The 13,494-nt window shown below is 43.5% G+C and overlaps 1 protein-coding gene across 1 annotated transcript in view; it reads left to right on the forward strand.

The window, feature by feature from the left end:
- The window catches only part of ARMC2 (armadillo repeat containing 2), a 153,062-nt gene that overhangs the window by 123,646 nt on the left and 15,922 nt on the right, over nucleotides 1–13,494 (forward strand). Inside the window, exon 13 of the mRNA XM_049771233.1 lies at nucleotides 13,159–13,477. Within this exon, the coding sequence (XP_049627190.1) occupies nucleotides 13,159–13,477 (319 nt within the window). The remainder of the gene's footprint in view (nucleotides 1–13,158; nucleotides 13,478–13,494) is intronic.

Consider the following 13,494-nt stretch of genomic DNA (forward strand, 5'->3'; position numbering starts at 1 on the left):
TGTTTGTTTCAATTCTAGGAAATCTTTCTCCAAATTTGAGTTGCCAATACATATTTTGGCATTTTTTAAATCTCTTAACAGGCTGTGTTGCCCTTTATTCAAAGCCCAATGACCACATTCAGAAAGAATCAGCAGAAATTCCATTTTTCTGAATTATTTTTAAATTAAATTTTGTTTCTATTTTCAAAAAAATATTAAAACAAAAATCTCTAAAAGAAAGAGAAAAAAACACTGGTAATTTAACATAGTAAGGTAAAATGTCACTTCTACACACCTTTATAAGGAATCTTATCCCCCAGTGAGGAACTTCACAGGAAATGGAGCCAATGACTTTTGAAAATGACTTTTTGAAAAATGGCTTTCACTCTTTGAACCAGGTGGCCCTGTGTTGGAGAAGGAGAATATCTTCCTGCTCCCCTCTGTTAATTCTCATTAAGGTTATGGTGAGGAAGAGTAGACATGAGTTTGATCCCCAGTACCCCATACAGGTGCTTTGTCAGGAGTGATTCCTGAGCCTAGAATGACCATAAGCTGTGAACAACACTGGGTATGGCTTCACTTAGCACCTTCGGAAGGAAGGAAGGAAGGAAGGAAGGGAGGGAGGGAGGGAGGGAAGGAAGGAAGGGGAGGGAGGGGGAGGGGAGAGAGGGAGGGGGGGGGAGGGGGAGGGAGGGAAGGAAGGAAGAAAAAGGGAAGGGAAGGGAAGGAAGGAAGGAAGGAAGGAAGGAAGGAAGGAAGAAGGAAGGAAAGAAGGAGGAAAAAGGAGGAGGAAGGAAGGAAGAGAAAGAGAGAAAGAAAGAAAGAAAGAAAGAAAGAAAGAAAGAAAGAAAGAAAGAAAGAAAGAAAGAAAGAAAGGAAGGAAGGAAGGAAGGAAGGAAGGAAGGGAAGGAAGGAAGGAAGGAAGGAAGGAAGGAAGGAAGGAAGGAAGAAAGAAAGAAAGAAAGAAAGAAAGAAAGAAAGAAAGAAAGAAAGAAAGAAAGTAAGAAAGAAAGAAAGAAAGAAAGAAAGAAAGAAAGAGAAAGAAAGAAAGAGAGAAAGAAAGAAAAGAAAGAAAGAAAGAGAAGAAGAAAGAAAAGAGAGAAAGAGAAATAAAGAGAGAAAGAAAGGAGAGGAGAAAGAAAAAGAAAGAAAGAAGGAAAGAGAAAGAAGAGAGAAAGAGAGAAAAAAAATGATTACATTATATGAGAATTTTCCCAGAAATGTTTTTTCCCATTTTGTATACATTAGTCATATTTATCTTTTATCAAGATAAAGTCTAACTTCAGCATATAAAGATCTCTTATTTATTTACTTTCTGAATTTTAGGTTCTGGTACTTGGCTTGAGGGTGAAAGGGGCTCCAGGTGTGCTCTAGGGACTGTTCAGTGCTAGGATCAGCCCCAATGCTCTGCAAGCAAAACCATGTGTTCAGCCAACTGAACTGCCTTCCTGGCCCAGATCTGCTTTTTTAAAATGTACTTCCTTTGTCTCTATCACGACAGTTGATAATGAGAGGTTGGAAGTGAGGTTTCACTTCACTTTGCCTTATGCCAGAATTATGCCGTGAGAATTATTTACAAGGAACATGGATTTAGGTTCTTAAGAACTGCATCACCCAAACAGATAGTAAGTGTTAAAGTGGTATGTGGTTCCTGTGTCTATTTTTATTTTAATTGGTGGCTCCTGCACTTGGCTTTTCATCAAGCTCAACTGGGAAGCTTTAACAATCAAAGTACCTTTGCAGACCTCAGCCTGGGGAGATTCTGATTCAAGCCTGGAATGGAACCAAAAAAGTAAAAAAAAAAAAAAAAAGCCAACCATTTTATGAAGCTTCTCAAGCAATTCAAAGGAAAAGCAAACTGGAGGATTGGAGGCCTCGGGTATACATTATTAAGGTGCTTCCTTAAAATAATTTTCCTTTAGATTTTGACAGCAAAGAGTTTTCTACAAAACCTCAAAGAGATTCACCACGATTAAATCCACTCAGCCACACAGGGTCAGTCTTTCTCTGCATGCATGTGGCTGACAGTAAATCTCCCTTGTGAATTAGGAGCCCAATTAGCAAGCCAGGCCCAGAGTTGGTGTCAGTTTCTCCAGGAAATGGTGATAACCTCCTACTGCCTTTTGCACCAGCAACTGCCCAGAAAAAACGGATGCGTGTTAGACTCTCGCATGAATTTTCTCTGCCAGCCTGTCAAAACAAGTCCTTCCGGAATAGAGCCATGGATAATATTGATGTATGTGCCCTGGTCCTACTGAGGTTGCAGATAGGAATCCAGGTGGGCACATCAAGGGGAGGGAGCCAAGGTCTTGCCCAGCAGGACCCTCAGAACTGTCTGTGAAAAGCATTGCTCACTAGCCTTAGCTAGACAAACTACGAAATAAGCACTAAATTCATTGCTAAACTATTCAGCAAGTGTTGTGCAAATGTTTTTTGAAAAGGGCACTTGTTTGGGGTTTATTATTCCTTTTCTTGCACTTTTTGAGTTATCCGCAGTTCTCCTGTCCAGAGAAACCTGCAATATTTTTTGAATAAATGCATGTGAGTGCTTGTGTGTGCACATGTACATACATATGCCTCTTTCCCTCCCTTCCTTTTTCCTCCTCATGTTCCAATAAATAAAGTGACTTTACTTAAACAAACAAACAAAAACACCACTGTCGGTTTGCAGCAGATAAACTTTTAGTTGAGTTGATTGAAAACAAGCCTTTGGTGGGATGTTGAGGGGCCTGTAGTGTGCGAGGCTTGTGGCTCCGAGCCAAGGGCTTTCAGCTTCATCAACAGCCTCAGAGTCAAAGAATCTATCCTCCCTTCCTTCACAAAGGGCTTTCTTAGGGAGGACATGGGAAACTTTCTTTGGCTCCTGACTATGAGGTTCATTTGTCCAAGGTCTACAGAACAACTAATCACTCCCAGTTCCATCCACCCCAGAATGGAGACTGAAATACACTTACATTGGCCTGAGGCAATTTTGAAGGCTAAACTTTAGTTTTTGGCAAAAAGTCTATTCTATTAAAACCCAATTCAGTGACAAGCTGTCACTTAAGAAACATGCACATATTGTTTTGCTTTATGGTGGTGCAAACGGCATGTGGTACAAACCAAATGTGGCCAACAGATTGGGTCTAATAAGAAAAAAATAAGCAGAACCATTATCAACCTTTGGGTGCTGGGCTTGCTGCTGACGTCAGCATTGCTGCATTTAGCATCAGCAAAATATGTCCAGGGTTGTTTTGAAGAGAGAACAACATAAAGGGATTTCCCCATTTCTTCTGTAAAATAATACTGGCCACAGGTTATGTCTAAAAATCAAGTGTCTGTATTGACTTTCCCATTGTTCATAGACATGTAGCTGCCCAGTAAACTATCTACATGTTAATATCCTTCTCTCTCTCTTTCTCTCTCTCTCTTTCTCTCTCTCTCTTCTCTCTTCCTCTCTCTCTCTCTCTCTCTCTCTCATCTCACTCCTCGTCTCATCTCTCTCTCTCTCACTCGTTTTGGGGGTAGTGCTCATAGGCCTCTTGCAGCTCAATGCTCAGAGGGTTTCTCATAGATCTGCTCTGGGACCATGTAGTGCCTGGGTCTCCCAAAGATATGAGTCAGTTTTCCTTTTTTCAGGGAGGAGCATTATGAGGTACAAGCTCAACCTTACTGCCTATCCTGGGACCCCCAACACACACACACAACTTGGCCTGTTTTGTGTGGCTCCCAAGGTCAGGTCTCTCTGTTTCATCTTTTTTTTTTTTAATCTGTAGATAAGGTTGTGTTCACGACTTACTCCTGATTCTGCACATAGGTATCACTCTTAGGGGTGTTTGGGAGACCACATGTGGTGCCAAGTTCTGAACTAGGTTGGCCACATGCAAGGCCAGTGCCTTACACCCCCCCCCCCAATACTCTCAAGTTTCCTTGTCATCTCATTTAGACTTTATTTAGCACAGCTGGCTACCTTCAACCCCTCTCACACTGTCTGATATGGATGCTTGCTGTTAAAAATGAAACCACAATTGTGTAGAGAATGTGGGCTGAAAGCAAAAGCCCCTGCCATTTTCCTGGCAGCTCATTCTGCACATAACCCTGGCCTTCAGCAGTCCAGAGATAACATGACCTCTTCTTGTCTCTCCCTCCATCCTCTCGGGGGCGGGTGGGGGGCTGGTTAAGGAGGTACTGCCCTTCCTCCCCTTGGTGCCTTTATATGGCCACTTGGCTCCCAGTCCTGTGCCTCCTGCTTGGCAGGAGCATGCCTGTGGCTCCCTTCCCAGCCCCTCCGCAGGCACATTCTCAGTGGGCGCTGGAGCATTTGGCTGCCCTGACTCCTTTTTTCGGCCTTGGCCTTGGTGTGCACCCCTGACCGGGACAGCAGCAGCACAATCCACCCTGAGCCTGTTCATTCTTTCCAGCTCCTGCTGCTTTGCCCTTGTGGAACTGGCTCTACTTGCAGCCAAATGCCTGGTTTGTGTCTGCTGACTTGAAAAACAATAGTGTGCAGGGAGAGGTGTGTATCTGCCAGAATCACAGTGGGGAGCTTCTGCTGGGTGCTCAGGAAATAGAATGGAGAGATAGATGGAGGTATCAAGTACAATCGCTTCCCATTTTTAAGCAATTCTCTACTTAGATGCAGAGTTTAGAGTCTCCAACACATCAGACTCCTCCATATGGCTCAGCACTTACGCAAACCGTTGACCCACTTTCATTCCCCTGGGTTAATTAGCATTTCTGCAGTGTCGCAGTCAGTCTTCCAGACGGGGTGCACTTATTTCTTCTTCAGGCCAGCTGTAAGGGCACTTAATGCCAGGGTTTTGCTGGAGGGTGGAAAGTTGGTTAAAGGTTTATGTCTGGCAAATCCCAGTTTGACTCTTGGATCCAGATTGCAGAATAGATTGCCAGTCAAGTCTGAACAGGACTTCTTGAACAGGTTCATTTTCTGAGAGGCTCCTGAGTCTAAACACATCTGCAAGAGGTCCAATTCATCCACTGCACTCAGTTTTAAAAACTCTTTCCAAACTGCTTGTATTTACTTTATTCTTCTTCTCTCTTCTACACATGGTCACCATTGTACTTACCATTTATTTTAAGGTACAGTAGGAAGGGTGTGGGGTGAACAAAGTCTCCTCATGGGCCTGCTAATGCATTAAACATTGGCCTGGGCATGTACCAGGCAGCACTTCCCTTCTCCTCCCCTTCACCCTCCTTACCTCCCCTCCTTTCCTCCTCCTCTCCTCTCTTTCCCTCCCATCCCTTCCTTTCCTTTTTCCTCTTTTCCCCTTCCTTTTTCCTTCCCTTTCCTTCTTTTCCTTTACCCTTCCCACCCCTCCCCTTCCCTTCCATCCCTTCTCCTCCCCTTCTCTTCACTGTGTGTGGGGTTAAGTCCTGGCAATGGGTCAGGTGCAGCAAGCCAAGCACTTTAATCCTTGTGCCATCTCTCTAGCCCTTTGGGAGGGGGTGTGCAGGGAGGTTGGAAGCCCATATTTCTGAAAAAATAGTGATGTCTGAGCTGTGCATCCAGAGTGGGGCTGACCTTGACTATGAAGAGAAGAATCTGTCAAGGGCATCTAAGATCAGAATGGATCAAACAGAGAAATGGAGAGAGGGAAGGTAAATGAAGTGAGGGGGACCTTGACAGCCTTGAGATGATCCCAGTAGAACTAGGTGAGGGGTAAAGCTAATGTAGAGTTAGTGATGCTCTCAGGGGCTGGAACTTGGGACTTGGGAAGCTGGAGAGCCAAGTTCTTTGAAAATAAGGGTTGGTAGCTGGATGGGAATTCATTCTCTCTTGTTCAGCACACCCAGCACACTGGTCAGAGGTGTCCTGCTCCTTGTTCTGTGCCAGTGAGGTGTAGTGACAGTCCTTGGGTCTCATTCCAGTAAAGTCATGTGTTTACTTATGGGCCCAGCAAATACTGAGCTAGAGAGGCCAGCCCATAGGCAGTGCCAGAGGCACCTCTGACTATAGGTGAGCTTGTTTGTCTGAGCCCTGGATGGCCTGCACTGTTGCTAGGCCCATTCTATTTTCAGGAAAAATCACACAGTCAATAGAAACTGGTTATACAAGACTGTCTTCTTTTTGGAAAACACACACACACACACACACACAAAGAGATTATCTCTCCTGATCCATCTTCATTCTGCCATTCCAAAACTGCATGGTTCCGGTATGAATGTGCCACATTGTGGTAAGTGTTTAGAGAAATGCTGGAAAGTTGCAGTTGCAGGATCTGTTGTTTGGAGAGAATGTAGACCTCAAGAAGGAATTGCTTCTGGAATCATTTCCTGCTATGGCAAAGGGGAAGGAGGGCTGGTGCAGGTACAGGGATGATTTGGGCCTCAGTCTGGTCTCAAATGCTGTGGAATATTATTTAAGTGAGAGGGATTGGACTGTGGGAATAGTAAATGGCCTCTGGAACTAAAGGTTCCTCTGGCCATAGAGCCTGGGTCCTGGCTCTGCATATTGAGTCCCTGAGATCAGTCCCTGGTACTGAAAGAAAAAAACCTATGTACATTGCCTGGTTGTAATCCTTGGTGTGTGCAGAGGCCACTTGCAATGAGTCTGGATCTCCTTGCCAGGCCTCTTGCTCAGCCTCTGTCTGAATCCCAACAAGTCCTGGCATGGAGTCCAGGAAGCAGCACCTCTGCCAGACTCCCTGGTGGCCACTCCTGTGGAGACTCGCCCACCCCCAGCTCCTGTCCTCCAGGGAGAGGGGCTAGCCTGAGATGGGGGGAGGAGTGGCACCACTGACCACAAGAGAGAACAGACGGGGCCAGCGGGCACCCCGACCTCCTGTTCATTGCTCTCATGCCATCCTGCCTTGGCACCGTGGTTGCCAGGAATAGTTGCCTCCTGTTTTGCCCTCTGAAGGCAGAGGAGGTGGAGCTTTGTCCACGTTAACTCCTTCATCTCCGGAAGGATCGAGTTTCTTCTGCAAGTCAGACTCTTGAGACCTGGGCAAGGGCGTTTCATGGAATCAAAGAATTTGATAGGCCAGAGCAATTGTACAGAGGAAGAGCTGTTGCCTTACATGCTGCTGACACTGATTCAATTCCATATGGTTCCCTGAGCACCCCCAGGAGTGATCTATGAGTGCAGAGCCAGGAATCAGCCCAGAGCTTCACTGAATATGACCAAAGGCCAAAAAAAAAAAGAAATTGGGCCTGAGCAATAGCGTAGCGGTAGGACATTTGTCTCGCACGCAGACAACCCAGAACAGACTCGGGTTCAATCCTTGGCATTCCATATGGTCCCCCAAGCCTGCCAGGAGTGATTTCTGAGTGCAGAGCCAGAAGTAACTCCTGAGCACTGCTGGGTGTGGCCCAAGGAAGGAAGGAAGGAAAGAAGGGAGGAAGGGAGGGAGGATGGAGGGAGGGAAGGAAGGAGGATAGAGGGAGGGAGGGAGGGACAGAGGATGGAGGGAGGGAGGGAGGAAGTAGGAAAGAAGGGAGGGAGGAAGAAAGGAGGAAAGAAGGGAGGGAGGGAGGAAGGAAGGGAGGGAGGGAAGGAAGGCTGAGAGGAAGGAAGAGAGGGAGGAAGGAAGAAAGGGAGGGAGGGAGGGAGGGAGGAAGGAGGAGGGAGGGATGAAGGGAGAAAGGAAGAAATGGAGAAAGAGAGGGAAGGAGAAAGTAAGAAAGGAAGGAAGGAAAGAAGGAAGGGAGGGAGGATGGAGAGAGGGAGGAGGAAGGATAAAGGATGGAAGGATAGAAGAAGGAAGGAGGCCAGGCAGGAGAGAGTAAGGAAGAAAGAAGGAAGGAAGAGAGGAGGAGAGGATGAGAAGGAAAGAAGGAAGGAAAAGAAAGAAGGAAGGGGAAAAGTTAATACCTTTGGAAAGAAAAATTTGAAAAAATATATTTTTAAATGTGTATAAAATTCTGTTCTACAATTAGAAAAAAATCATTTTTAATTAAGGAGTCAAATGACATTGCAGGAATTATCTTCACACATAAAATTTCATGCAGAAATTATTGTCTTAATTGGTATATCAAAGAGACTGAGAGAAGCCTCATTCAGGTAAGATAAATAGAATGAGCATTTCCTATGAGTTAACTTTTACACACCTAAATGCTTGGTAACGTGCCTGACTGTTTAGATGTACCCTGTGTTAATTGCTCTTGCTATTTGCTTTTCTGGGAATACAAAATCATATATGTAATCAAAAATCATCTATCAAACTTTATTTGAAAGAAATTTTTATTTAGAAGATATAATATGAGGATCAGGAAATAGTACAGAGTTTGGATCATGTGCCTATCTAGTATGCACCCAACTGAGTTTGATTCTTAGCTTTGCACAGTTCTCTGAGCATCGCCATGCAGTCCTGAGAGTTGTGCCTCCATGGAGGCTTAAGTATCTATGGCACCAGAGATCCCAAACAATACCACATCCTCCTAGCTTTGAATAACCAGCCAAGTTGGCTGAGATTTGCCATTTTGAAAGCCCCACCCTCACCAAAATTAATAATAATATTAATAATAACGTGAAATTTTCTGTCATGGTGATGAATTCTCAGAATGTACTTCGTCCTGCTAGGAGACCCTTCAGCTTTTCTGTGGGGTGTGGCTAGGAAAAGAAATGATGCTTTTGCTCCCAGGGATCATAGTACATAAATGCAGTTTTACATGGAGTATGATTTAAGAATAACAATCAATTTGTGTATGCTTGTTTTCCATGATTCTCAGCTTCTTCAGGGACTTGTTTGGGACTCAGAGACAACCAAGTAATCTCAGACCCCAAGAAAGAGATTGCTAGATAATAATGGTTTGGTTGTTTTGTTGTGGTTGTTGACTTTGGTTGTTTGTTTGTTTTGAGTGAGTTTAGACTCACTCAAAGTGGTGGATTTTTAAGATCCACTCACTAGTCAGTGGTGATTCTACTGTTTTCATGGTTCACTCCAGGTAGTGTTCAGGGGTCCATATGTGATGCCGGGGATCAGACTGAGATTGATTGCATGCACAGAAAGCACCTCAAACTCTGTATCATCCCTCTCATCCCCTGACACCTTTTTTATTTTATTATTTGGCTTGGTTTGGAGACCACATCTGGCAGTGCTCAAGGGTTACACATGGCTCTCCACTCAGGAATTACTACTAGCTGGGATCGAGGACCATATAAAATGCCAGGGATTAAAGCAGGGTTGGCAGTGTTGAAAGCAAATGCCTTAGTAGTGATACTATTACTCTGCTTCCAATATTGTTTTTAAGACCCACTTCTGCCCTCCTTTAATCCTTCCCCACCCCTCCTTATATGCAAATTTCACAAAATTTTCAAGGTTAAACTAAAATTCACTGGCAAAACTTTGTTTAATCCTCCTTTCCACTCCAATATTCACACACTGTTCACTGAGCATTGTATAAATTCTTACATAAGTGTTTTTAAGATCGTTGGATCTGTCCTACATAGTTGAATGCCACTAACTACTGTAAACTGAAAACCAGTAAGGAATGTACTTCAGGGTTTTGTTTTTTTTATAATTGCAGACTGGATGCCATAAGCCCCAGAAACATTCTAGCAGTGTTTTCATGTTGCCTGGGATAAGAAATGCTTATATGCATTAAAGGCAGCCTACTTCACACTCAGGTTCACTGTATGCAAAGACGGGTTTTCAATCAAGACAGAGTTCTGATTGGTGGGAAACTTTTTGAGTGATGATTGGTCTCATCAGTTTCAATGCACTGGCACTCTGGCTTCTCATAGTTATGTCTGAGCTTGTCCAGTTGTGTGTGGACAGGCCTCATTCTCAACTCTGCTTTACTTACATAGCCTCAGAAAATTTCAGATTATTTCCTAGTTTTCAGATTATTTTATAGTTTTGTCTTCCCTACCCTGCCCTACTCTTCCCTGCCCTGCTTTACTCTGCCCTTTATGCCAAGCAAGGAATCCAGAATCTCACACACTTAAGGCAAGTGCTCTACCACCAAGTACATCCTCTATTTCTATTGTTTCCTATTCCTATTCACTGACATTTCAGTGATGGTAAATGAAAAAGGATTTGAAAAAATACCAAGATCATTCCTAGTTTCTTTTTTGGATTTTGACCATACCAGTAGTTCTGAGAGGCTCTCCTGACTGTACTCAGGAATCACTCCTGGTGAGCTAGGGAGACCTCATGGGATACCAAAGTTCAAACCTGGGTCAGACAGATGCAAGTTAAGTGACTTTATTTTTGAACTATCTCTCTTAACAGGATTGTTACTAGATTCTGTTTTGTCTTTTTTTATCTCAAATCTCAGCATACTTTTGTCCCATTTTATAAATGACCTAAGAAAAATGAACTTTCAAATGCATCCAGGAAAATATAAGCAGAACTCTTCAATACTCGGATCTTAAAGGTGTTTCCAGTGATAATATTCCACTGGCAGAGGCAACAGAAAAATAAAAATAATGGGACTACACCAAATTAAAAACCTTCTGCTGGTAAAAAAAAAAAAAAAAAAAACACTAAAACTAAAAGACTCCCAAATTAATGGAAGAAAATATTCATAATTAACACATCAGACAGGGGGTTAATATCCAAGCTATGTAAAGCGCTCACAAAGATCATCAACCAAAAAAAAGCCCAAAAGTCCTACTAAAAGAACTGGGAGAGGAAATGAACAGATAGTACTCTGAAGAAGACAGACTGGTAGTCAAAAGTCACATGATGAAAAGATGCTCATCATCACTTGTAATCAAGGAAACCCAAATCAAGATATGATTTGGATTTGAGATATGGATTTGAATTTGGCTATGAGATAACATATCACACAAATGAGAATAGCACATATCAAAAACTGTGTGTGAACTCGGGTGTCTGACTTTGTAGCTGGGACCCCTTTTGGTTGTCTCAAGTCTGGGGCCCTTTTAGTCTGATGTTTCCCTTGGTTTAACTGAGTCTTCTTAAATAGATCAGTTCCTCCAGCCCTAGTTCTAACATTTATTTAAGTTTTTTGATTCACTGAGCTTTCAGAGTATCTAAGGAGGTACATTCCAGATCCCAACCTGCAGGACCAGGTACCCCTTCTTGCTAGCCCAGACGTAGCTCCGGATCTTGCTGTCCTGTCCTGTGAGCCTTCATCTTTAATGTGAGCAAGTGGTTCCCAGATACAAAAGCAGTCTCCAGGTTTCCATCAGTACCAGGGAAATCTTTTCCAAAGGCAAGCAGCAACAAGAAGGCAGTGGAGTGGCCACAGGCAAATCCCAGTCTGATCCTTTGTCTGTGCTAGAACTCTGCCCCTCCCCTCAGGTTCTACCTGAACTCCTGTTTAAAAAAAAAAAAAAAAAGCTGCCACCCACTGCTCTTGTCTCCTTTCTGTTAGGCTGCAGGTAACTGCTAATCTGATGAAACTTTATCAGACACTCTCTTAGTGGCATATTTGCTTTCTAACAGGAAATAACTCTGTAGCAGACATGCAAAGAAGCAGATTTTTAAATGATAGACCTTGTGGAAAGCAGACCAGGAATGTAGAAAAGACTCCAGCTCTGGAGAATCCTGGGTTCAAATGCTGTGCAAGCCTCAGTGCATCATCAGCCCTGTTTTTAGTCTATTAAATAGCAGAGAGTTTCACAGGGCACTAGAAACCAGGCCAGGTATAGCCCTTCTGTACTATTCCTTTAAAGTCTATTTTATTTTATTTGTAGTTTGTTTTTGGTTTTGGGGTCACACCTGGCAGTGTTTGGGGTTACTCCTGGCTCTGCTCTCAGAAATCGCTCCTGGCAGGCACTGGTGACCATATGGGAATCTGGGATTCAAACCACCATCTGTCCTGGATTGGCTGTGTGCAAAGCAAACACCCTATCACTGTGCTATTTCTCAGGCCCCAAATACACACACACACACACACACACACACACACACACACACACACACACACACACATACACACACACACACACACATGCTCGACACCCTTACCCTCCAAGAATGAATATATATATATGTATATATATATATGTATGTATATATGTGCTATAAGTTAGAAAGATTATTTGGGGATCTGGAAGAGAACTCAAATGCTAAAGCCCAGGCCGAACCTAAAGAGGCCCTGAGTTCCACTACATTCATCCCATGGCACCCTGAGCACTACCAGATGTGGCCCTGATGTGCCCTGAGCAGTCTGGGCCACACAAATCATTGAGCTCTCAGATCACACAGCTGGACTTTGCTGCCAACAGTGCCCCTCCCTCCTGGTTCAGCTGAGAATGGCCCCTATTAACAAAACAACCACTCATAAGTGTTTTCTATCTTATGTAATTGTAAGATGTTCTCAGCCTGGGAGACTTAGAAAACATTTACTTGTTGTGAACTAGCACTTAAACACAGAAAAGTACAGAGAGTACATATTTATGACTTCATGCATAATTATAGAGGTGTCCCCATGCAGGCATTCTCTTGGTCAATAGACAAGCTCTGCTTTGAAGTAGTGTGAGTGACACAGTGCTTGTCTGACGGGGCAATTTGGGCCCTCGGCTCTGCAAGTAGCTGTAGAGGCCAGGATAACCCCAAACAAAGACTTGTTAACACCCTCTAATCATGAGAGTTGGGGTTGAAAAATATTGCTGTCACCCAATTGACAGCCAAGAACTGGTTTTAGAAATTGCATTTCAGTCAGATGTGATTTTTTTTAAGAAAAGATTGAAGGGATAGAAGATTTAGTATGACCTATAGGGTGTTTGCCTTGCAACTGACCCACAGGAGCTTGATCCCCAGAACCCCATATGATTCTCCATGTCGTGTCATAAGTAATCCTTGAGCAAAGTCAGATGGAAGGCCCTGAGCGTTGCTGGGTGTGACCCATTTTAAAAAAAATAAGAAAAGAAAACTAAAAGAAAGAAAAGATTTAGATACGTAAGAAGCCTGTTAATGTCAAAACTTAGATTTACATAATAAGTTATTATTAATACTATTCTGTGCCACTAATTGCTCTCTAGGGGGAAAAAAAACCACCCAGAATTTTAGATGAAGGATTTGTAGTTAATAGATTTCGCTAATAGCATCCATCAGTTTGTATTCTTTCATTGCTGCCAAATGCTTTTAATCTGCTCTGTCAATTTGTAGCAATCTTGGGAATCGAATATTGTACCAGTCAGTGGAAGTCAGGCGCGTTCCATTTTACTATTAATTAAATCGCGACTAAATTAAATACTGTACTCTTTCCAACAATTCATCCCAGCCCTTTTTGCGCTGGTAACGCATTGCCTTGCATTTCCTGCAGGATTTAGTCGTTCGGATTGTTTTTATTCTTGGCAACTTGACAGCGAAAAACAATCTGGCTCGTGAACAGTTTTACAAAGAGAAAGGGAGCATCCCAATCTTGCTGTCGCTGTTCCGTGCCTTCTCTGAGCCAGACCTGATTCCTGCCAGGCACTGCAACCAAAGCAAGGAGCTTCCCAAGGTGCTGAGTCCAAGGGCCCAGGCCAATGATGTGCTCATCAAGCTGACCCGCGTCCTGGCCAACCTCGCCATCCATCCCGTCATTGGGGAGGCCATGGCCGCCAACCAACACATAATGAACCTACTTCTGTCTACACTTGGTAAGAGTGCTACAAGC

The sequence above is a fragment of the Suncus etruscus genome, chromosome 4, assembly GCF_024139225.1.
Source record: "Suncus etruscus isolate mSunEtr1 chromosome 4, mSunEtr1.pri.cur, whole genome shotgun sequence".
In the NCBI taxonomy this organism is placed as follows: Eukaryota; Metazoa; Chordata; class Mammalia; order Eulipotyphla; family Soricidae; genus Suncus; species Suncus etruscus.